This window comes from Nannobrachium achirus, assembly GCF_963921795.1.
Source record: "Nannobrachium achirus genome assembly, chromosome: 10".
NCBI classification, from domain to species: domain Eukaryota; kingdom Metazoa; phylum Chordata; class Actinopteri; order Myctophiformes; family Myctophidae; genus Nannobrachium; species Nannobrachium achirus.
Window position 1 is genome coordinate 41,289,779 of NC_137819.1, and position 25,678 is coordinate 41,315,456.

Sequence of the window (25,678 nt, forward strand, 5' to 3'; positions counted from 1 at the left end):
AAAAAACAGAGAAGAATGAGCTCTAAAAAATCCAATGCAATCCTGGATTGCATTGGAGTGGATTTGTGCAGTTTGTTCACAGCTTTCAAACAAAAAAATCCGATTGGAAATCCGTTCAGGCATTCTTGAGATAATAGCCATTATGTTTTACATGTTATGTAAACAAAAATGGCTGCCCTGTATGTTAGATGGGGTTGTATGGGGGTGGAACATGCAAAATCGCGATTGAAATCATGTTCACCAGATTTGATGGGGTCCAAAAAAAAAAAAAAAAAAAATTCAAAAAAAATTTTTTTTTTTCTTTTTTAAAGCCGAACTTGTTCGGGATCGGCACTCTGCGATACGATAATAAAGCCGAACTAGTTCGGGATTGGCACTCAATGAGTTAAGACCCATTCTAAAACCTAATCTGGGAAAAATGGTAAAATACATTATGTTGCTATACAGTATGTATAGCAAATACTATAAAGCTGTCTCCCGGTTGCATCAACCAATTAAGACCGGAGGTGGATTCTACAAATGCCTTCTAAATCAGTGGTTCTCACACTTTCAAGATTTCTCAAAAGAATTGCAGATGTACAAGCTCGCAGCGCGGCACAAAGTGACGTGCACGCTATGATAATCGACAACGAAAGCCTCCTTTAAACGATTAATGTGTGTGTGTGTTTGTGTGTGAGTGTGTGTGTGAGAGAAGAGATAATGAGACCACTTGGGGAGTGAATGACAGTGTGAAAGGAGAGTTGAGACGTGTGTGTCTACAATTTCCATTAGGACCTGTGAGGACCATATGTCCCCACAACTGTACTGTAGAATTTGAAAAATAAGACATTGGGAGGCCATTTAGAGTTTATGCCCGATTCATGACAAATTGCATGCCATTCTAGTGTATCAAAACAGCCTATCTACAAGGTCACTGTTGAGCTTGTGGAATTTATTCTTTTTTAAAAGGCATTCATAAAACCGACAACCTAAAATGCTGATGTCCTCACACATATACAAGCGTGTTGTGTGTGTGTGTGTGTGTGTAGGGCTGTCACGATATGACATTTTACATGACGATTAATTGTCACTCAAATAATTGGCGATTAGCGATTTAATTGTGCTTTTGTCATTGACAATTACATTTCTGTTTGGCTTTTAGGCTTTGAAGTTGCACATGGCAGATATGACACAAAACCTAAATACACGAAGAAATTACTGACATATTCGACAACTTACTACTTAAAAAATAACATTGATAGTGGAAATAGCCGATCTACAAGCTCACAACGCGTTGCGATGCGACGCGTTGTGAGCTTGTAGATCTGCTATTTCCACTATTTCTGAAATTTTTCAACATTCACGATTATGACGATTATGACAAAATAATTGCGATAATGTCAAATAATCACGATTAGACGATTATGTAATAATTGTGACAGCCCTGTGTGTGTGTGTGTGTGTGTGTGGGCTCACCGTTGAAGCGGTCGATAGCCTCTTGTCTCATTCCTCCAGTGATTCCTCCGTCGATTCTCTCGTACTTGTAGCCCTCGTTCTCCAGGAAGTCCTCCAGCAGGTCTAACATCTTGGTCATCTAAAAGGATTATTATAATTGACCTTTAGTCATTTAGACAAATTGCAGTGGTAACAAATTCTCCTAAATAGAATAGAGTCCACACATTGCAGGATCTCGATTCAGATAAAACATACATTCACAGCTTGTTCCAATGTGCAGATTCTGTTCCATTTTGGATGTTTCAACCCCTGACCTGCATCATTGACTTAGTAGTACAATTCGTTCTCAGAACCCATCTAGATATAAATAAAGTATTTGAACATCCAAGTGAAATACGTAAACTTTTAAACCTACATAAGGTGGACAGTTAACTGTAAAATAGGGATGAAAGACGTGTGTCTGCCTATGAAAAGAGAAATGTGTTACGATTTATTTTTGCTGTATTTTGTCTGTCGGGTGGACACATCAGGAAATGTCCAAAACTTTTCAGGATTCAAATTAAAAAATGGCAAAAGTAGCAGATTGAGAAGCGTGTGGATCTGATGCTTTTGATGCTGTAGTTTGATTATTTACAACAACAAAAAAACATATGGAGATAAGAGGTTTTCTGCCCGACAGTGAATGTGATCCAGGTGCTGCTTTGTTTACCTGGGAGAAGACCAGGACCCTGTGTCCTCCCAGCTTCAGCTTCACCATCATCTTCTGCAGCAGCGCCAGTTTCCCAGCAGCCTTTGTGAGGGCACTGCCCTCGTACATCCCATTGGGCAGCTTGGGAGCTTCCTGTTCGGGAACGACCAATCAAATGTTAGGGTTAAGAGCAAGCCCCCAGAACGGCTCGTAAACTGTGAAGCCGGCACTCTATTTTCAATAGTTAAAGCATTAAATAATTCTAGGTCTAAATGGCTTTTAAAGACATTCAGTGAGTGTGGTGGGTGGTAGTCGTACCATAGCTGCCACGGGGAAGAGGTAGGGGTGGTTGCAGCACTTCTTGAGGTCCATGACAACGTTAAGTAGTGACACCTGGTTGCCGCCTCCTCTGGTGTTCAGAGCCTCAAAGTTCCTGGTCAGAATGAACTTGTAGTACTTTCTGGAAATGGAAGGAAGTACGACCAGAGGTCAGATATCACGCTCACAAAGTTCATGGTCTGGGTGCTGGCATCTAGTACAATTTAATCACCTTCAACCTTCTGTATAATTAATACCAGAAAGCTTGTAGAAGTAACCTGCTAAACTATCCCGCTCACGTGAATTCTCACATTATCATGGTCTTCTGCACCCCCCAAGCAATGGGTGGGCATTTTTGCAGAAACCAAAAAGCCAATCAGCTTCTGTAAATGATGTTCTGGTCATTATGGATCCCGCCGCAGTTCTGGTTCCGCTGATTGGTCAGTAGTCGCTGTGATTGACAGTTCTCGTGTTTGCATCTATGCCCAAACCTAACCTTAACCTCAGTAAAACTATGCCTAAACCTAACCTCAGTAAGACTATGCCTAAACCTAACCTTATCCCCGATCACAGTAAACCTATGCCTGCCAGGGAGCCAGTCAGACAGTCTATCCCATAACGTTGGTGGAATTATTCATAATCATGTGTTAATCACAGGGCCCCGAGCACAGCCAGACACAGATTGGCTCTTCCACTTTTTGGTTTCTGCAAAATTCCCACCCAGCACTTGGGGGGTGCCAGACCAACCGGGTTGGTTTACCAAGCTATAATTGTAAAAGAGGTTTTAGTGTAGAAACAATAAATTCATTCAGGAAAATAACAGAGTCCCCTCCACTTACTTCTGCATGGGGCTGAGCTCCACTCGGACGATGAGCTCTGTTTTGGAGGGCATGTGTTTGAAGACGTCTGCCTTCAGTCTCCTCAGCATGTGGGGTCCCAGCATGTCATGGAGCTTCTTGATCTGGTCCTCCTTGGCGATGTCGGCAAACTCCTCCAGGAAGCCCTCGAGGTTACTATGATCAAAATAGACGGACGAATGTTGCACCGTTAACACACAAATACATATGGGGGGCACAAACGTTTTAAAACTACTGATTTAGAATGTATTTGTGGAATCGGCCCCAGGTCAACCTAGACACGGGCATAGTCATCAAATGCTGTGCTCGTATAGCGAGTAGTCTTGGGTGCTATCCAAAATGTAGTACTGCTTTGCTATCTCGCAAAAGTTTACGATATACAGTAAGAATCATCATTCTGGCTACGCAGAAATATTGCAATAACTGAGAAATAGTGAGATATTCGAAACTCTGCCCCAGATCAACAGTGAGCTCACACAACAAACCTACTTTCTCCCACACGCACAGTACCTGAATCTCTCCGGCGTGAGGAAGTTGAGGAGATGGAACAGTTCCTCCAGGTTGTTTTGCAGTGGAGTTCCAGTCAACAGTAGCTTGTGTTGCAGAGGATAGTTGTTCAATATACGGAAGAACTGCACACAGTGGAGAGGAGAAAAGAACACATTTTAACACTTTAATCATAGGCAAACCAATTTAAAACACCATTATAGGCATACTTTTGTCATAGGACGAAGTATGTATGCCTTAAGTGCTTAAAGGGATATTTCCCTTTGAAACACTTTAATCCCATGTGTATGTTTTGTCTCTCTACCTTGGACTGGTTGTTCTTCAGTCTGTGAGCTTCGTCCACCACCAGACAGGCCCAGTCTATGGAGCCCAGGATGGCCGTGTCTATCGTGATCAGCTCATAGGAGGTCAACAGCACGTGGAACTTCACCGCCGAGTCTTTCTGTTAGGACACAGAAACACACAGGGGTTCAAACATCCATGAGGTGAAGCTTTGCCAACTGTCATTTCCGTGAGTGAAATGAGTTGTGATTGGTCAAACAAGATAGTTTACGGGGGAACATACAACAGAAGTCCCCCCGAATAGACATTCTCCACATTAGGTCATAACCAGGCTTTTCTCCTCGGAGATGAGCGAGTTCTGGGAACGAGGCCAAGAGGTTCTTGGGGACCCTCAGGGTTCCTCGAGGGGGTTCCTAATGGACCCTTAAAGGCCTTAAAGAATGGTTTGACAAGAACCACTGATCTGGTCTTTCCTCCTCACCTTCATCCTGGAGGCCTTCTTCCCACCGCGGATGGCGTTGTCCTCGAAGGAGAACTCGTTCTCCCGGATGACTGCCCTGCTGTCCTTGTCCCCCACGTAGGTCACAACGTACATGTCCGGAGCCCACATCTCAAACTCCCTCTCCCAGTTGATGATGGTGGAGAGCGGGGCGCTCACCAGGAACGGCCCCTTCGAGTGGCCCTGGGTGAAAAGAGAGAGATTTATTACCATTATTTGAGGTATTCATTTATGGTATTTGTCTCTGTTGGGTGGAAACCTTATGTCCAAAACATAATTTTCAGGATTCAAATAAAAAAACATCTAAAGTAGCAGATCGACAAGCTTTATAATACACATACTAGAAACAGTAAGTAAAACTGAAATTAGGGGTGGGCGATACTGGCAAAAAGCATTATCACGATATGCTTCATGCAGTATCACGATACACGATATTATCACGATACTGTTTTATGCGAGTTTTTAGGTTTATTATGATTATTAGACCCACACAGATATTCTATAGATAATCTATTCATTTTTATGCTGCAGATAGAAAGATAGATAGCCTAATCTATGATTTTTTAATGATAACATTCAGATTTTTGATTAAACAATTATCATTTTTTACCTCAAAATATTTACTAGTTGGTGTGATGATGGTTCAGGTCATTCAAATGGGTCCCAGAAATGTTTTATGGGTTCCCTTAAAATGTTTTTTTGAGTGTTGTGAGCTTGTAGATCGGCTATTTTCAAAACAATTTGGCGGGACCTCTCTGGGGGTCTCGACCCACAGGTTGACAACAACCCATGCCTTACCATTGAAACTTCAGGGAAAACAAATTACCTTATGACCAACCAAAGTCAGGAGGTTTGTTATGATACAAGCTTTCTTTTTAGAGAATTACTCACTCATTATCATCCTAGCTTTTAGCTTTTCTACTAACAATAATGGCATGGTTTTATAACTAAGCCAATTATGTAATAGACGCAAAATAGACGCTACGATTTCACCGCGAGACGCGACGACACACGCATGCATCAATGGTGAAAACATAACAAACAAAGCACTTTACAAATCGCAGCAAAAAGCTACTTGTTTGTAGTTAATAAAAACAGAAGCATGGATTTACAAGGTGATCTAAATCATCTCATCAATACTGCCAGAGTGGAGACTCCAGCACAGCTTTGCAAGCAGTGAGATGGCTGATAGCGATAGCAGGACGGATAAGTACAGTAGTTTGCGTCCTGTTAGTTTAATGCATCCATTATGAAAAATATGCTCCAAAGAATGCAGGCCAAGCTGCATCCCTGCTTTACAAAGTCCCGTGAAAGTGAAACTAAATCGTGGGCCAGTGTGCCGTGCTGCTCGGTGCTCCTCAGCTCCTGCACACAACTCAGTCAGTGCTGTAGACACTGTAGCCTGTCTGCGTGCTGCCCGGGGGAGGGGCCGTGAAAGCAGGGGACAGATCCCCAAGCTATACGACACGTTGAGCCGCGACACGTTATAGCTTGTAGATCTGTTCTTTTTGGCGAATTACACCACCGTACTATAGAAGTATAAATTAAGCAATCGAGCTGCGACTCATGGAACGTGCACTCGCTGTATATCCAGATTCCAGAGCCTTTTCTAAATGACTGTTTGTATCACGAGAGAAACGATATTCTGAAATGGCCTATCGTGGCAAAGCTGTATCGCCGAGACGATAATTATCGTCATATCGCACACCCCTAACTGAAATGTAAGTTATTTTAGGTGAAATGGCAAACATTGCTGGAAACAAAATACTCCCGTCTTGGTTAACCACTGCAGGAAAGGAAAATATTTTGAAAGCTGATAAAATGTCCTCCACAAATGAATCTCAGCAGGAGGAGTCTGTGATAGGAAGCTGGTTACTTCTATTTAAATGAGGCCTCCCGCCACTAGGTGGCAGTGGCTGCTCACGTGACCGGCATCACATGTGTTTACAGTCTAAGATTCAGCTTTTAATGTCGTCACATTTCAGCTGACACATACAAAATGGCTGGTTGGCCCGTGGCCAAGAGGATTACAGTCGCCTATAGCAAGACAGACCCATAGTCATAGGAGGAAGTCTGAGCCATTGGGCCAGTGGTACTAAAAGATATTTAAAAAAAATGCCTAATTGAAAAGTATTAATTTAAGACAAAGGGTGGGTTAAATGATAATATCAAGGAAACACTTCAAAAGGGCAAAGTATATGGATCTTAAACAATGAAACCCTAGATGCGTCATTGACCAGGGTCTCCCAAGGGTTTTCTACACCAATCACCAGATCCACATGGATCTCACAGGGATTCAAGAAAAAAATAATTATCTGAAAAAGGTCTGAAATTCCTTGTTGGGCCTTTGATTTGTGAAAAGGCATGAAAGGAATCCTCCACAACCAGTTTCCCAAACAACTGGCACAATATGTAGAATTACGATGTTTAGTTCTAATGTTGAAGAAATTGCAGATTAAGGCTTTTAAAACATTTATTTTATGAATTATCCAAGATCATTCATGGCTTTATTGCAGATGCTTTTCAACATGTATTCTATTGCTAGTTTGGCCCATTCTAATACTCAAATAAAATGACTGAAATCAGTTGTAACGATGAGAACCTTAATCCATGAGATCTGCTACTCTTGGCTAAAGCTCGCCTATCAAGACGTATAAAGACAAGCCAGAATAAGGACAAAGTATGTGGTGGCCGGCCTATGTGGGCGTAGGGAAGGACAACAGTTCTCTTTACCTCTTTGTACAACGAGTAGAGGAAGACGGCGGTCTGGACAGTCTTTCCCAGGCCCATCTCGTCGGCAAGGATGGTGTCTGTGCCCTGAGCCCAGGAGAACCGGAGCCAGTTGAGACCCTCCAGCTGGTACGGATGGAGGTTTCCCCTCGTGGTGTCCAGGTAATCTGGCTGACGGTCAAACTTGATGGTGGGCTGGAGAGAGGGACGAGGGGGGGGATGGAGAAAAGGGTCAAGAACAATCTTTAGAAATCGGGAAACAAAAAAGGCAATTCAACCGTAATGCATGTTAAGTTCAACAGACGCTGTTAGTACAAACCAGTGGTTTCTTAAACCTTTTCAATTTCAAGGACCCCCTCCACCATAACTCTGAGTTTACATACTGTATGGATCCATTTGGTTCCACTGGTCCAGCCCCAGACCCCTCGAAACTTTCAGTTAATTTGTATTTTTCACAAAATAGCAAAATAAATATCTGATCTGCATTGTAGGTCATCCACTATGTTTAAAGGTTTGAAGTAGTCCGATAGATAAAAAGGTGTTGAGTTGTACTCACATCGACCATGGGGTTATCTGGCGGTCGGTCCAATCTCTTAGACCTGCCTTTAACTTTGATCTTCTTGCCTGGTTTGCCTTCATCTCCCATCATCAGCTCTCTGCAGAAACACATTATTATTATTATTATTATTATACAAAGATAAATACATTAACATTAGCACTGCACTGATGCCAGTACACATGGATCAAAGCTAAATTAAATATCATGACCTGGGTAGCCATATAGCCACCAGTTTGAGGACATTGCAGGATTGATGCTTTAACCTTTGCCATTAATGAAATATCTGAAATTATTGGTATTTTCTGGAAGGTTGAAGGTGTATTCTAGCATCTGCTCGGTTGGACCATTTAAACTCTTTAATCTTTTTCAGAGCATGACACGCTTGTTGACACTTCCATAGAAGACATCCAAATGACTGAAATCAGTCGTGGCAACTCAGAACTCTTAATTCACGCATTACAGTAGTTTCTAGGAGGTGTGTAAAACTTATGATAGGAACATTATATACCTGTGGTTCCAGTACTGCACTTTAAAGATGTCGAACTCGGGGATCTCCATGTCCTCCGCCTCCCAGGTGGCCTGGTCGTAGGTCAGGTCTCTCCACTTGATCAAGTAGTGGACGTTATTCTTTCTGTCAACGCTGGACCGGGTCAGAGAACATAAAAGTCAACAACATCGTTCAGAATAAATATTCTCTCATGCGTTTGTGCGTGTGTTTGTGTATGTGTTTGTGTATTACATGTGGTTGATGATGATGTGTGTGCCTGACTGCCTGTGCATGTGAAGTGAAGTATTTTGTCGTCCTAATTTGTGCTTTCATCCAGCAGATGCCTTGCTCAGATGGGATGCTGTTGGGGGTTACTAAGTATCTTGCTCAAAGTAGGGATTGCCAAATGGAGAATTTCTCTTAAACGGTCACCGTTAAGCCGTATCGGTTAAGTAACCTCTCAGGCATATACTTGTGAGGGCCAAACGTACCACCCATGTTTTGTAGAATTTGAGAAATACATTGTGAGCAGGAGAATTTTCCTGGTCCTCGGAATAACTTTTTGTTTTATGGTTAAAAACGCCGGGGAAGTTAGGTTTATAATTAGGAAATTATTCAGTCTGTCAGTTAGACTTGGGGTTTGGGGTCATGTCAGATTTAGTTGCGCTCCAGTGCGCGCAAACCAAGCCATAGCGTTGTGTCCCCATGAGTACACAAACGTGTGTACGGTGTGTGTGTGCGTTACCTGTGGTTAAGAATGCGGTGAATCATCATCCACTCCATCTTGATGCCAAAGCGGTAGAACTTCTCCTCCATCTGGGCGTAGAGCGGGTCCTTCTTCTTCCTCTTGGAGGAAGCCTGCTGGCTCTCTTGGCCATCGCCGCCAAAGTCGATGGGCGGCGGCTCGTCCATGTCGTTCTTTCTCTGGTAGTTCCTGAACATCACCTGGCAGTGCAGCTCCAGCTGCAGCTCGCTGACCCAGGAGCAGTGCCAGTAGGACATGTTGGACCACTTGGTGAAGAACTCCCTGTCGGGTCGGCCGGCGAGCGGCTTCGGGTCGGGCTGGTCGGCGGGGAGGTCTGGGGGCCGGGGCACCGGCGTGGGGGGAGGGGGCTCGCCCCAGCGCCACGTCAGGATCTTCTGCACCTTCCCCTTCATGTTGGGACACTGGAGATACAAGGTGGGAGGAAGAGAAGAGAGAAGAAAGCGGTTTTACGTTTCACAATAAAAAAAAGTTACATGTGACTTAACTGCATCAACCCTAGTGTCCCTATTCTGGGCATGTATTATGCAAATATAGGCAGAAATAGGCAAACATCTGGAGAAAACAGCATAACTGCAAGATCACAACACATTGTTGTGAGCTTGTAAATGCCATTTGATACGTATATAGCACTTCTATTCTCCAGTCGTTTCAGCAGAGTAAACCTGGTAATAAATTATTTTTGGGCAAGGTAAACATGAGGATTTGAAACGGTGCAGCTGTGTTTGAACATTCACTCTCGGTTTGTAATGCATTCCCGTACTCGTCACGAGCATGCAGGTGCAACAGCTGCCGTCTGATTTGCCAAACTGCGCTCCACCAATCCAAGGTTTTGATTTGCCCTTTCAGAAATGCTGGCAATAAACCCTTCATAAATTGATAACACACTTAAGACTCCGTGCTTCCAAGAACCCTCAGTACTATCCATCCAGTTCAAATCTGAAATTTCCTGTCTTTCTTAAGCAGAGCCGTGCAGGAAGCCCATCGTTGTCTACACTGCCTCCCCAAGTCTCCACACCCAGTGACCCAACAAATCGCCCACTCTTGGCTCTTCTTGACAACGAATGGGTAACTCAGAACCACCCAGAATACAGTTCATGGCACTGCGCGGTTCACATAGCAGTTCTTGTAGCCAAAAAGAAAAAGCCAACCCCGTTTACCGTGCAGCGCGGGCAGATCCACTCTCCGTTGGGGATCTCGGGCAGCGGGGGGTTGAGGCAGTGGATGTGGTAGGAGGAGGGGCAGGTGTCGCAGCACAGCAGCTCGCCACCGTCCTTGCACACCCGGCAGAACTCCATGTGGTGGTCGTCCTCCTCAGGCTCGCCCGTATCGCCGTTGTCCTCCTCGCCTTCCGAGTTCTCCTCGCGCGCCTCCCACTGGATGCCCTCCTTCTCCTGCGGCGGGGGAAAGGAAAACAGGGAAAGAGGGGTAAGATTTTGATGCTGAAGCAAAGGCACCCAACGTTCTGCTTATGGTGAGGGAGGCAAACCGGCGTGTTTCGACACTTAGGTCTTCAACAGGGTCTGACAATCAGTCACACTTAAATAGATGACTGTGGGTGGCATTCGGGTGATTCTGACCAATGAACACATTACACATCAGAGGATGCCCAAACGTAAAATACAACATTGGTGTGTGTGTGTGTGTGTGTGTGTGTGTGTGTGTGTGTGTGTGTGTGTGTGTGTGTGTACGTGCACGTCCGTGCACGAATGTGCCTTACGCAGTGCGGGCAGCTCCAGGTGCCCTCGGGGGCCTTCTCCATGTCGGGGTCCAGACAGACCATGTGGTACGCTCGGGGACAGGTGTCGCACAGGATGATCTCGCCGCCCTGCTGGCACACCTCACAGTAGTCCTGATGGTCCGTCTCATAGCCGTCACCTTCCTCTGTTTCTACTGTTGATCAAGAGATAGAGGGGAGAGGCACACTTAACATTTAAATCTCCAATGCAAGTCACCCTTCTTTCCCCAAGACTTAAAATGAGGCAGATGATGTTGAAAAGATGTGGTATGATTTTGGCTTATTACGAGACACACAAAAACAACAAATATCAATTTGAGATCAATTCTTAACCACTTTAACCTTACACTTCAGTTGACAGGGTGCCCAAGAAGTCTATACTTGGTCTGTCCTTTTTTCTCCCCATCTACACCAAACCTCACAACAGTCACTTTATAAAGTCTCATCTGCAGATACACACACAACCCTGGCTCTCAATCTCTTGCAATCTTCCTCTGTATACCCAACAGGCTCAGGTTCTTTTGGAAATAACCCACGTTGGACATGGCCTAATGAATGCATTCATTAATGCAAGTATGCGTCACTAGCTGATATCAACTGTCCAAACCAAGATGCCTTGTCTAAATATAAAACCTTAAACACTGAGTCACGCCCAGTGACTAACTGCCGATGTGCGACAAGTTCGACAGCACTCTCGCTCTCACACACAGCACGTCCATCCTTGTGTTGCAATGCATACTGCCTTACATTCTTTCCATAAGCACATTTGTTAACAGAACATGTAACAGGCCACTGTCCTTATGCTAATTAACATTATGTAGCTCAGTATGTCCCCAACACTGGCAGGTTTATGGGTTTCAACCACTGTGCTCAATGGGTAAACATGGGTGCCAACATAGGTTTATACCAGTAAGGCTCCCTAATCGGGAGATAAGCGACCGTAGGTCACTTATCTCCACAAATAGGGCAAAAATGTGTTTTGCCAAAATCTTCCTGATCCATGTTGATGACATGAGTGTAGACATACTGTGTAGTGATTTTCGTGATTTTAGGGCAAAATCTGTAGGAGCAGTGTCCAAAAATGTGTTTTTAAAAATCGGCCTGGAGGTGGCGCTATATGGGAGAGATTCATGTTGATGGGATGAGTGTAGACATACTGTGTACCGATTTGCGTGATTTTAGGGCCAAAATTGTAGGAGCAGTGTCCAAAAATGTGTTTTGCAAGAATCGGCCTCATGGTGGCGCTAGAAGAGGGCCATGTGAGAAATGAGGGGTGGGGTCTCCGCGCCGGCAAGGCGGACGAATAGGTACCGGCCCCGGCTGTCCCGGTCGCTCCTAGCCGAAGTTACGGCATTTTATGTGAGCTGCAGTGTAGGGGGTCCTCCACTGGGGGCGCCACCACTTTTGCATCCGTTCTGGAGCACCAGGAGTCGGTGGTCCCCGGGAATTCCCCGTGAGCAGCCCCGTTGGGGTGGTCATTTGGTCAGTTTAGCACATTTGGTCATTTTTTACATCTGGGGTTGGAGCTCCGGGGGTCCTTTGAGGTTGTAGTTTGGCAGGTAAGGAACGTGTGTGCAAAATTTGGCATGGATCGGGGCAACGGTTGCGGAGATATGAGCAGGGCAAGAGTGTGACGTGTGAGGTGTGACAGACAGACGGAGGGAGTTACACTTTGTGCAGGGTTTGATAGTAAATGCGACCTACGGTCGCAATTACTATACATGCAAAACCTCCACCGTCTGTCCGTCGCGTCACGTCACGTCTGTCACACTTTTGGCCTTCTCATATTTCCGCCACGGTTGACCCCATCCATGCCAAATTTTGCACACACACTCCTTGCCTGCCAAACTACAACCTCCAGGGAACCCCGGAGCTCCAGGGACCCCCGGCGCCGTCGCCAAAAAGTGCACCAAATGACCACCCTAACGGGGCTGTTCACGGGGAATTCCCAGGGACCACCGACTCCTGGTGCTCCAGAACGGATGCAAAAGTGGTCGCGCCACACCATCTCCACTTGCCTGATCTCAACCTTAATCCTAATCTTAGACCAAGATTTAAATTGTGCCTTGAAAAGTAAGGATCAGCATGATTACTATCACGTCCTATACTTTCCTCCCGATTAAGTGAGGACCAGGGACCCTCGAGATCCCTTGAGGGGGTTCCATCTGTAAACTCTCCAAGTTATTGGGGTTCTTGAAATTAAAAGCTTCGTGAACCACTGCAACAATGTACAAAATCACACACACAGACATACTTTTCTTTTTCTTGGGTTTCGACTTTGAGGGCTTCTTCTTTGACCGGCTGCTGCGGCTGTTGGAGCCGTCGGAGACGGACACACTGTTCATACTGGCGTCGTCGAAGTCACTGTCCACATCTGGCTCGTCCTCTTCACTCTGAAACACAGAAAAGTATCACATTTATTAGAATAGCTTAGAGGTTGTCTCAATCTTGGTGTCATGAATTGAAAGAGGAGAAGCTTTCTCACCGAGGAGCGTTTTCTCTTGCTGTTGAATCCTCCCAGTTTGATTTTGAGAGGAGCCACTTTCTTTGTCTTGGCGTTGTTCTTCTTCTCCTGAGGTTTTGCCGCCGGCTTTGACTTCTTGCGGGCGTTTGGACCTGAGGGGGTGGAATGAACGCAAGAGAGGGTCACTAAGACACTCGAGGGGACCAGAACGGGACCATCCCCAGGACTATATAACATCTCTTTTCGACTGTGAGGGGTTAGAGTTCTGGGTTCCTAGACCTAAAGGTTAGTACCACCTCCTGAGCAGGGCCCAAATTAAGTGATGGAAACAAATCCAGAACCCACGAAATACGTGTCAAGGCATGGCTCACTTAGTCCTTGTAGTCGAAAAGGGCCATCTTCATAACGGTAAACGTGTTAAGAACTTGGCAATTAAGTTCTAAAGTCAGATAATACGGTCTCCCTGTGTACCTTTGCCCTCCTTGGTCTTGGCCTTGCGGAGAGGCGGCGCGGGGGCAGGTGGCTGGGCTTCCACGACAGGTGGGGGTACGACGGGGGCAGCGGGCGGTGCAGCGGCCTCCGACACCATGCTCTCGACGGCGGCTGACACGTTGGCGGTGGCCAGGGCTGCGTTGGCGGCCGCAGCCCCCCGCAGGGGGTTGTTGGTGCTGAACTCACGCCACTTGGCCCCCAGCACCATCATCATCTTGGACACAGCGATCTTGGGGTTCTTGGCGGCAATCAGGGGCCTGGAAGGTTGGAACAACAGATGGAATACATTTCAGAAGCCCAATTGACATTGGAGCTGTGCGTCGGAACTCGGAGATTTAATTGTCTGGCCTGTTCCGTCTGTCATGATGCTTTAGAGCAGTGAAGTACACGGTTGCCGTGTTTAGTGGTCAGATGGGTGGACCGGCATGAGCATTTTTCAGAGCATGGTTTATTTTAATGTTCAATCAAACAAAACCCAAATCCTCCCTTCAGGGATTTAACCATGGTGTGTGGAAGGGTGTGCGCGCCGTGCATACATACCTGACGTATTGGCTGAAGGCCTTGTAGTTTGTGAGGGAGCGGTAGTCTTCCTCTGTAAAGACGTGGTCGATGTCCTCCATTCCCCAGTCATCCAGCAGCTGGGACGATGTCTTAGGCTCCTACACACACACACACACACACACAGATCACCCTTTATTATTCTGGCTGTCAATCAATGAAACATTTAGAGGGTATTTGTCCATGGAGAAAACCAAGCTCACTTTTCTTTCCTCAATTGTTTTTATTATTATTTCAATACCTACAACATGGGTACTACAATACCTCTTTCACTGTCGCAGTAGCATTTACGTCCTAGAATATTAAGCGGCAAGCCTTTTCAGCTGTCCAAGTGTATAGTCTACAGCCTGAATTATGTCCTGTATATGGCCTGGGTGCTTTGTCAGTAGCCCTTGTGTCAGTGAAGTGTTTAATACAACATCCACCTCGTACTTGGCAAACAGAAACCACCCATGCATATGTTGGCACTCATCTGAAGCATGATGCTTATGACACGCATAGCCGATCTTCAAGCTCAAGAGCTGCCATTTTTCGAAAATATCTGAGTGAAAGTCTTCTGTGTGGGTTTTATAAATATTGAACCAATGAAATTATGAAGAGACACCGGTTCTTTTATCCATTTCCTGCGACAGTTTTGGACACCGTTTTTTTTTTCCAACTGGGATGCCACTATGCCAGGGGGGGAAACAAAGCACGCAGAGCACACAAAGTGAGACTCCCACAAGTGTGGACTAGCACTAAACAAGACCAGCATGCATCAAAGTCAGCCTGCGTCACCGTCAACAAAACAGCGCAGCCCGTCAGCCCGAGAGTGTCGCTGCGGCTCTCCAAGCCGCCGGAACCTCATCGATGCTAATCTAATCCATCGATCTGATGAACAAAGTGTGGAGGCAGAGCTCGGTTTGGCAAAGACGACCACGCATGTACAAAACAAGATGCTGCCCATCTCAGGCTGAATTATTTAAGCCTGGCTAATGAGCTAATGCAGTCTCCTTGGTTTCACACATAGCATGTTTAATGCCAGCTGCCCGTGGCCAAGCTGTTAAAAACCTCACATGTGTCACTCTCTGGGTGTATATTAGCAAGGCACTTCAATCCTCTGTGCTTCGTTCCATCTCAGTTGTTAAGTCGGTGGTGTGCCATCATTCGCACAAAAGATTAATTATAAATTACCGTTAATATTCATCTTCAGCTATAGGGAGATATGGCCTAATTCAGAGTGGCTTTCTAAGTGGGGTCCAGAGGACACCCCCAGACAAATTAGTAATTTAATTTCACTATAATTAAATTCCTTTGAGATTATCACAACACAAAAAATGTATGAGTGACTTTTCTAATAATATGCTGTTTGAATAACACTCCATTTCTCATTGTTTTATGATCATTTTAAATCAAAACTTTGTTGTATATCAGGGCCCTTGGACAGAAACATTTGCTATGGTTGGTCGATGGCCTATAATGAAAGTCAAATTGGGAGGTCTGTGACATAAAAGGTTTATAAACCCCAGGCCTAACTGACAGTCATATCAGCAAGCCATTATCAGCAGCACTAACATTGCATTAATTTAAAAAGAATTGAACAAAAACGTGTGATGCAGTCAAGAACTCACTGGCGTCAGGTCAGCTGGTGTAGTGTTTGGTTGAAATGAAAACCTGCACACTGTCTGGGCCCTCCGTGGCAGACTGAATTCTTCCGACACTGACCAGACACCAGTGACATTAAGTTATTGGCCAATAAGGGGCCAGCTAGTATGACTGCTGCCAAGTGGGCTACATCACTCTTATGCCTGAAGGAAATTCATTACAACAGCAAATACAATATTTGAAGTGGCTCTTCAATCATATAGAATGTAGAGGTTTACTCATGTCAGGTGGATTAACAATGACCCTTCTCTGTACCTTCTTTTTCATATATCTGAGACCAGGAAATAAAGCTTTCCACATTTGTCCAGTGTTATAATGGAGTCCATATTGCCCAATCATGTCCACTCACACAATGCATTGGGGTGACTAGCATGCAGAAAGCAAATTACTAGTTTGTGGCACCTTTGGAAAAATAATAATGTTATAGCAATGTGCCATTCTACCACATAAAATTATGAATAACATTTTGAATAAAAAGACTACGTGGTTTTGTCTGTGGCTGACCGTTCTCTTATCTCACAATGTATTGCAGATGCGACGCATTGCGTCTTGGAGATCGGCTATTTTCGACACACGACACCATTGTTCAATAAGTACAAATCAGGCCTTACTTTATTATGTCCTGAATCCACCACCAGAGAGTAAAGTTACCTCTCACCCTATCTGGAGCTTCTTAATCCATTCCAAATTGTTCACTGAGGCTGGGGGTTGAAAAACGTTTATGTAGTCAAAATCAGACATTTATCAATTGATAAATGTGATTTTGGACCCACCTTTTACCATTTTAGGATCGAGTCCCACCACCGACCCGAGTCTGCTCTCAGCTCTACATTGTGTCTCCTGCTCTGACTACCGACTGACTCTCTCAATAAAAGTAAGTGCCTGTTCCTGCCTTGTTTAAAGAGAATGAATTGCGTAGAGCAGGCGAGTGGACTGGCGTGTTCCACGAAACAATCAAGAATGTGTTTATCTAACAACAACAAAAAAAAGGGTCAAGAGAAAAGGCACAGCACAGCAGCTAGGCTGTGGGGTTGCCATGGTAACTGCATATATGCCTTATACCCACACCCCCCCTCCCCCTTGCATAAGTGTCATTAAATACGAGAGCCCCCATTGGTTGGCTGGCTCTCTGTCTGTCTGTCAGACCCATCTCTTTGTTCAACAGCATCAATTTTTTTCTACCCGTCTTTCTCTCTACAGAAATATCCATATTAGATATGGACGTCATACGCCCAAGAACCGCTGTCGCCAATCATTTGGATCTAAAGAATTAATTGGAATTGAGAGGGCCTGTACCAAAAATCGCGTCAGTCAAAAAAAAGAAGGTCCAAGATAATTACATGCATTATCCCTGCTGCATAGGTATACCAGGCACCATCGCTGACAGTACCCCCAGGACAATTTTACTAAAAAAGCACGCTTGAGTGCGTCACCAGACATTCCAACAGGGTCACATGGGCATTGGAACAGCTTTAACAAGAGTAATATTGTCAGGTTCTGAATCATGATCAAAGTTGAGTTCAGGCCTGAGTGCAACACTAGTTCAGAACCGCCGGTCTCTAACATAGTGGATATTAGTAATACTGGTCCACTTTCAACGGTCTCATCCTTCTCCCAGCTCTCACAGTGTACCAGTCCAACAGTAAACCCAACCACATCTGGTACTATACCATGGCTGCCAACTGTACGCCACATACAAGTGGAGCACAGTACTTGAATTGAATGTACTCCTCTTCTTCCTCACCCCCCCAACCTGACCCCTCATCACGTCACTCAGTCTTCCTCACCGAGTTATCGTCGTCATCGTCGTCCTCCTCTTCCTCTGGCTCGGGGTCTTTCCTCTTGGAGGCAGAGTTCCTGTCGGCCCCGGTGCTACTCCTCTTCTTCTCTTTGCCGCTGCTCGCTCGCTTCTTCTTCTTGCGTCCGGGCGTGTAGTCGCTGCCTTCGCTGTCGGAGCGGTGGACGGGAGGCGCGTCCTCTTCCACCCCTGGCCCGGCAACGTCCATGGGCTCCGGGGAGCTGATGGCCAACTCCTGCTAAAGAGGAGAAAGGAAAAGGAGGGATTTAGCTTTTAAGAAGTTAAGGATATGTTAAAAGGCAAGGCTACGTGTTTCTATAGGGACGAATAATACGGCGACAGAAAATGTGGACTAGTTGCTCACAACAGAGAATAAGATGAATCTGAGTATCGTTCTAGGTTGCATTGTCAAAAGATCCTACCATAGAACTGAGGCTAGTAATACAAATGATGACTAGCCAACACCCTCTACTCAAGTCAAATGTGGAAAAGGTCATGCTGTAAACTTTTGTGATCAGTGGACATAGCAGTATTGCCTGCCTTTGCATATGCCTACTCATTTACACTGCAGTGTACCTACAGTTAGAAACGCAACACGTTTTTGTTCAAAATGCTCAATGGACAGTGTGTGTTACTCGTAAAAGCAGATGTGTGATTGTGTGTAGTATTTAGAAAGCAAAACATGACAGAAACAAACATGGTGTCCTTACTTCTCTGCGCGAGCGCCTCTTACTGCTCTTGCTGTCTCGACTCTTCTTTGCCTTTTTCTTCTTCTTCACCTTGGGAGCCTCATTCTCCGACATCTCCTCTTCCTCGTCATCTGTAAAATTGGGTCAACGGGGAGTCGGGGACAATTCAGTGTTGGGGACGAAAACAGGTGTGTATGCGTTCCGTACCTTCCAATGTGGGTCAGTGTTTCTAGGCCCCAAGAGTTGATTATAAGGTATTCAGACAGGTTTGTAACCATTATTGTTAAAAATGTAAAGCGCTATATTCTCAGATAATTGCTATACATGTTTGATAGTGGCTCTCCCGGTCTCTCAAGCTTTTTAATAAGCCGAATCATCAGCTGACATCATTTCACAGCTTGTGTTTCAATATCAGATTTTGTCGGATCATTTACATGTTTCATCACTTCCAAATCCTCTCTCCTGATTGGATAAAAAATTACATCCCAAAAAGAAAATGTATTTTCTGTTTACAAAGGAGCTGGAGAGACTCCTGTTAACACTATCAATGATTACTATACTATCAGGATAAAGTTATTGGAACACATTTTAACCAAATATAAAAATCACCTTAAAATCGTGCCCCAATAGACAACACAAGAGTCAGAGGCCTGTGTGAAACTGCCTGATCTGACATGGCATACAAAGGTACACACACACATACAGCACTAGTACTAGGGCATGTTGGTGAACAGTATGTGTTGCAGGTGAGTGGTTCTGAACTGTCATCCCAAGAAGCTGGTTTTCATATTAGCCAGGTAATTGGTGACAATTTATCTAGAGTGATGCATAATTGGAGGCCAGGTAGACTGATAGAATCAACCACTTCGTTAGAATAGAAAGCGAACAGTAGACTGGAGCCCTAATAGATGTGTGCCGATTGATCGGTGAGAGATCGGTGATCGGCCGATACTGCCTGTAACGGCTTTGATCGGTATCAGCTTTGCCTCTATCGGCTTTGCCAATCTACAAGCTAGATCAGCTATTTTCACAATATTTATCTGTAGGACTGAATGTAACCTCAGCTTCAACTCGTACAAGTTGAATTGGATACTAAAGGACCTGCAATCTCCTAATGTTTATCCTTAATATTAGGGATGCTCCGATCGATCGGTGGACGATTTAGCCGATTTATTCAATTAATGACACGATCGGCAGATCATGACAAAATAAATCTGTGATCGGAATCGGCCTCCAAAAACGTGATCGGAGCATCCCTAGTCCCTATAAAGGCCCAAGTCCAGTTCCTCTGATGTCCATGATATTATAGAACAATCAAGACTCCGATTCATCCATAGTAGTAAAGATGCGTCAATGTGCTTTACAATGAGAACTCAGGATGCCAGCAGTCAAGATACCAAACATTCTAGGTTCGAGATTCAAGGTGAAAAGGGGTTTGTAGGGGATAGTTTCAGTTTGTATCGTCCATTCAGAGGTGTTGGGGACAGTGTAAACTGTCCTTGAATATATATATATATATATATATATATTATATATATATTATATATATAATATATACTAGCCTACAGCCCCTTGGTGTGAAGCAGACAGACTGTGATGTTGACGCCCATTTGTGATGTAAATCGCATCACAGGACAGCCGCCTACAGGCCAAAATTTGGGAAAATATTTTAAACATTTGGGGATTATGAGAAGTAGAGACACATCTGAAGGTGATAAAGTTGATGTTGGGCAAGGTACATGCGTTATTGATTTTTGTATTGTGTTTTTTAGACAATTGAGCAACTGCTGAAAGTGGAGTTACAGATGGACGGTCGGACCAACCAGCATACCAGCATACACACTATTTTTTGGGGCGATTCTAATTAGGTTGTGGGATATAATATATATCCAATCCAAACAACCTTGTTTGCCTCAAAGTCAAGCATATGTCTGTCTTGATAGCAGAATAACAACTGTGTTCATTTATAGATGCTCCTATGAAGATCCAATAACATGTTGGGCTTTGTATAGGTCAAACCTGAGAGGATGTTATGTGTACCCATAGTGCTGGAATGCAAACTTTTTAATTCAACAACAATTGGGTTTTGTTGGGACACCCAGTGAGTCATTGACAAAACTTATTTGGGGAAAGTCATTATTTAATAATAACTTATGGAAGGTGCATGTAGGGCAAAAGGTGGACAAAGTGTTACAGCACAGGCAGCAATAGACAACATTAAGCTAGCCGTGTGAGGCTAACGCACGCGCGCGCACAGCTCCAGTACTTTCTGTTCCTAAACGTGCACGCGCGTGCTCGATTGCCAGAGCAGCCAGCGAGCGAGCTGCGTTACGTAAAACATAAAATAAAAACCATGAACACACGAACCAAACCATGTGTTAGCAGACCAAAACAACCATATAGATAGAATATAAAAAGGAAAACAAAACTATTCCTTCTTAAATAATCAAGAAATAAATGAAAAAGAAAGACCCATCATTTTTATTGACTTCTTCTCAACTCAAGCAGCAGAATTCAAACAGCGGAGCAATAGGAAGAAGAGGGCCGGCAACGGAGCGCTACAACTGGGGTTTTCTTTCCTTTTTAACGTCGCGCGGCGAAAGATAGCTGATCTACAAGCTCATAGCGCGTCGCTTCCGCGACGCGCTGTGAGCTTGTGGGTCGGCTGTTTTTCCCACGCCAGTCGGCTACGGCACACAACGCGCAGGACGGTGGTGGGTGTTTTAGTTTAAGCGGACGACGTCACACGGCAGCCTAACAAGCTCACTGGCTGAGCCTCCATCTTGTCATCGACACGTAAAGAAAGAATCAAGAAGCCAGCGGTGCGATACGGTGGAGGAGGAACTAAAGCAAGGCCGCTCTCTCTCTACTTGCCGGGAAAATGCCGGTGTGAAATGATTATGAATGCGGGCCGGCGGCGGCGACGACGTTCAACTTCCATTCCACCACAGTGACAACAAACACAAACCCCTCCATTCAAACGTTTAGAGCCTTTACGTTTTAAAAAGGCATAGTTTAATGACATTAAAAGCCAAGAGAACGACACCGGAGCGGCTCTTGAATGGAGGTGTTATGTTACAAACCACCGCACCGCTCCGAGCTAAACCTACTTAGCTTAGCGCTAGCCCGGTAGTTAGCTTCGTTTATCGGCGTCGCTCCCGAGGAGGGAGGCTGCTGATCTACAAGCTACCCACGCGTGGCACCGCGACGCGTTGTCAGCTTGTAGATCTGATATTTTTGGACTATTGCCTCTCTCACAAGCGTCACAAATGAAGCTCGAGCTGTTTGACCGGTGGCTAACTGAGTTAGCATCCTTAGCTACCCAAACCAAGCCGGTGCCTTGGTTGGTTGGTTTGCGGATCAAAGTGCTCTTTCTTACCGTGCATTAAGCGACCTTCCGGGGCTGCGAAGTCATCTCTGTCGTCCTCACTTCCAGACATAGCAGCAGCAGCCGGAACCACAAGCCGGTCTCCCCCTCCAAAAACCCCAGCAACCAACTTTTATTTAATTTAGTTAGCTAGTTTTTTTTTTAAATAAAAATAACTCATTAGGCTAACTAAAATAAAAGTTGTTTCCCCCCAGTATTCCTTTTTTAACTATATCCCAGTCTTCTTTGATAGTCCCAAGTCGTGGTGGTAGCGTAGCGTGCGTGTTGAGTGTGTGCGGAGGGGATGACACGCACGGCACAGTGAGCACGGCCAGGTTCCCAATGAAATAAAAATAAAGACAAGAACAGAAAAAAGCAAACTGAAGTCAATATTTAGCACCATCGAACGTAGAAAAACACCAATCCGGTTTAAAAAAAACAACAGGATAACATAAACAATCGCCACACGTGCTCCCTTGTAAAAAAAAAAAAAAAAAAGCCGTCCAACTTTTCTTGCCCGGCTTTGCTTTGCTTGCTTGGAGCTAGCAGGCAGCAGTGAGACTAGAGGGTTGATGGTGACAATCCAAACACTAGCAGCAAGTTGAAACGTCGTGTGCGTGAACGTTACACGCCACGGACACACACATGCACCACCATCTCTGATCCCCGTGCGTTCGGATGACATGCCTTCTCTCTCTCACTCATAGCTAGCCCTGGTCCATACTATAGCGTTAGAAGGAGTTCTCCTTATAACGCTATGTCACCGATTAGCCCTTGGGCTTGCGCTCACAGCCGCGGTGCTCAGCCTCTCGTCTGTAGTTAAAATACAAAATACACTTTCGCTACTCACCAAAACAAAGACGGTTCTAAGATGATGACAGCCTATTTTGCTTAGTGGGAACACTGGGAGCCCGCCACCTCACGTCTAAAATACACTTTTTGGCCAGAAAAGAGAACATTTCACCGGAAGTTTTAGGTACTCAACACCGCCCTCTACAGATCTTGTCAATAGAAAACTCCATTGACTAGATTTTGCCTTCCGGTGAAATATTTTCTTTTCTGACTAAAAGGTGTATTTTAGACGTGAGGTGGGAGGCTCAGCGTGTTCCCACTAAGGAAAGCAGGCTTTCAGTTCCCTAAGGACGTATTTGTTTTGGTGAGTAGCTAAACTGTATTCTTTATTTTTACTACAGACGAGAGGGTGCGCAGCGTCTCCTACGGCGCAAGGGCTCATGGGTGACATAGCGTTAAGGAGAACTCCTTCTAACGCTATGGACCAGAGCTAAGTTCCCCCCTCCTGTCCCATTAGCATGCGTGCTAGCTGAGAACCTGACCGGTGGCCAGGTTCTGCTTCTCAATCATTGAATTATAGTATGTTAAAACACACACAGTTTGTGTGGCCGCCGTGGACATCAATGACAATCACTAAACAACGTATCCAAAAAGAAACTATGATACTCACCAACTTGATTTTTACACACAAAACCCGTATAAACTCCTCTTTGTTTGTTTGTTTTAGTTCCTTCCCTCCCAATCAATACTTGGAAGCACCGGCTTTTTTACGAGGATGCCGGTATTTAAACTATTTGTAAAATGTTCGTGTTCTCGATTTATATATAATGTTTAATCCGTGCTAAGTGTGTGCGCACACGACGCCGTCTCTTCTTTTCTCTCGCACTCACACCCCGCGCGCGCGCACACACACACAAAGAGATCAGGGGGGCAGGCATCCCATAATACCCCCCTCCCCCACTCTGCATAGTTACCTTGCAACGTACAGACCATAATAGTCAACTCACCCCCCCCCCCCTCCCCTCCTCTCACTACAGTCTCTTCCCCATTCCTCCATACACCCCCCCACTCCCCCCCCCCCCCCTTAGCAACCGGCGTTTCCATGGAGACGCTCACCCCCTCCCACCCCCGTGCAACATCCCATAATAGTAATGAGCGCAGTCACTGACATCCCACAATAAGCATAACTCCAAAAAGAGAGAGCGAGAGACAGGAGAGAGAAAGAAAAAAGGAAAAAGCCTGTCGTCACATGGCAACTGTGTGCCACATGACTGCTTAACTTCAGTGTACATGTTTGCATGTATGCGCAGGCACGGCAATGCACTGTACTGTACTGTACACGCCAGAGCACATTCATTTGACTCATTGCTTTAAAGACACATGATATGAACATACTATAGAGAGAGAGAGAGAATGGGAAGTTACCTGCAAGCAGTTGTTCATACTTCGGGGTCACCAAAGGGCAGATAGTACATTGAATGAAACCTCTGTATATATGGGGAATCAAGAAGGGCCTGTTATATAATAATAGAAATAGAACACATTTGGTGTGTGTGTGTGTGTGTGTGCGTGTGTGCGTGTGTGTGTGCGTGTGTGCGTGCGTGCGTGCGTGTGTGTGTGTTATCTGTTGATAACTTAAACCAGTCTGGGTGTCAACATAGCTCAAGCATCATAAGATGTCTGACGTCACAGACAAAGGGCAGTTTTTAGCCCATACCCAGACCAGTCAGAGAAGGTCAAGAGTGGGAAAAGCCCTATATTCCAAACCATATCTCTGTATATTAGGTTCAAGTCCTCTGTTAACATGCTTGCCAAAGCCAGAAAGCATGGGGCCTAACACCCCCCCACCTCCATCCCGCCCGGGGAATACAGGTAGTTTTCCGTTCACCCAAGTGGTGGTATAATTGCGTTCACCTGGTGGTGAATGGAGTGAGTGTCCCAGGTCTGACATCGTCCCTGAATGGATGGCAAGAATCAGCAGCAGGTTCCCCAGAGTTGAGAAGCACACTGTCCATCCCCATGGCTCTACTCCTACTACTCTGAAATGTATTGCAGTCAATGGTGGGAAAATAGCTGAGACGAAGGTTCCCACCATTGACTAATACACGTTCAGGCGGTGTAGACATGAAAACATGCAGTTTTCTAACCCAGGTCATCATTCAAGTTTTTAATTCTGGGTTTTAACAATCATAAGTAATTTAAAGAGTTAGGGTCATGTTTATGTTCCACAATTGCTTGTGTTACGCAGTAGCGGCATAATTTAATTTAAAAAGTGATCTCATTCACGTTTCGATATCTCGGCCATTTCTGGTGGTGGGGTAGTATGGCGCAAGCGTGTTAGTATGTTATGCTGTAGCCTACTTTCACTTTCCATTTGAACTCATTACAAACTGGGTAGGCTCGTCCCTTCCTGTCTGGCTGGCTGTCTATCTATGATCCTCTATCTCTCTTCTTCCTCTGCTATCTCGTCCATTGTCATCGTCACTGACTCAGCACACCTTCATTTTGACGTTTCTCTCTCTCTCTCTCTCTCTTTCTCTGTCTACCTCTCTCTCTCCTCCCTCCAGCACCTCCTTTGTCCCTCTCAAGGCGTAGAGAGCTCTCTCTCTCTCTCTCTCTCTCTCACTCACTCACTGACACAGTGACACCGAGCGCCATACAGAACAACCCGGAAATCAACTGCACTCGCCGACCTCTAAAGTTCTCTCTCCCTCCCTTCTATTCTCTTCTCTTTCTGTCTCCCTCTCTCTCTCTCCACCTCTATCTCTCTTTTTCTGTCTTTCTCTCCGTCCCCCTCCCCCACACTTTCCTTCTCCTTCACTGTGTGGACACAGCGTTCATGTGTGCATTTAGGGGGGAGGGGGTATGGAGGGGGAGGGGGGGGGGGGGGGTAACATCCCATAATCACCAATCAGAAGGATATGGGGGCTGTTGTCATAGAAACCCGTGCTCGAGTATACCCATCCCCCCATACACACACACAGACGAGCACACATCACATAATAATAATAA

The 25,678-nt window shown here is 45.2% G+C and overlaps 1 protein-coding gene across 2 annotated transcripts in view; it reads right to left on the bottom strand.

Annotated features, from left to right (window-relative positions):
- Window positions 1–21,975, bottom strand: part of chd4a (chromodomain helicase DNA binding protein 4a) — a 34,420-nt gene extending 12,445 nt beyond the window's left edge. For both annotated transcript variants that reach the window (XM_080734528.1, XM_080734527.1), the window contains exons 1-20: window positions 21,887–21,975; window positions 18,529–18,638; window positions 17,808–18,056; window positions 14,359–14,477; window positions 13,798–14,075; window positions 13,348–13,478; window positions 13,117–13,255; window positions 10,845–11,017; window positions 10,285–10,518; window positions 9,107–9,528; window positions 8,383–8,514; window positions 7,872–7,971; window positions 7,319–7,510; window positions 4,568–4,768; window positions 4,109–4,246; window positions 3,808–3,929; window positions 3,280–3,453; window positions 2,441–2,582; window positions 2,144–2,275; window positions 1,456–1,573 (exon numbers count right to left, since the gene is read on the bottom strand). In XM_080734528.1, the coding sequence (XP_080590654.1) occupies window positions 1,456–1,573; window positions 2,144–2,275; window positions 2,441–2,582; window positions 3,280–3,453; window positions 3,808–3,929; window positions 4,109–4,246; window positions 4,568–4,768; window positions 7,319–7,510; window positions 7,872–7,971; window positions 8,383–8,514; window positions 9,107–9,528; window positions 10,285–10,518; window positions 10,845–11,017; window positions 13,117–13,255; window positions 13,348–13,478; window positions 13,798–14,075; window positions 14,359–14,477; window positions 17,808–18,056; window positions 18,529–18,638; window positions 21,887–21,947 (3,367 nt within the window). In that variant the 5' untranslated portion in view covers window positions 21,948–21,975. The remainder of the gene's footprint in view (window positions 1–1,455; window positions 1,574–2,143; window positions 2,276–2,440; window positions 2,583–3,279; window positions 3,454–3,807; window positions 3,930–4,108; window positions 4,247–4,567; window positions 4,769–7,318; window positions 7,511–7,871; window positions 7,972–8,382; window positions 8,515–9,106; window positions 9,529–10,284; window positions 10,519–10,844; window positions 11,018–13,116; window positions 13,256–13,347; window positions 13,479–13,797; window positions 14,076–14,358; window positions 14,478–17,807; window positions 18,057–18,528; window positions 18,639–21,886) is intronic.
- Between the last annotated feature and the right edge of the window lie 3,703 nt (window positions 21,976–25,678).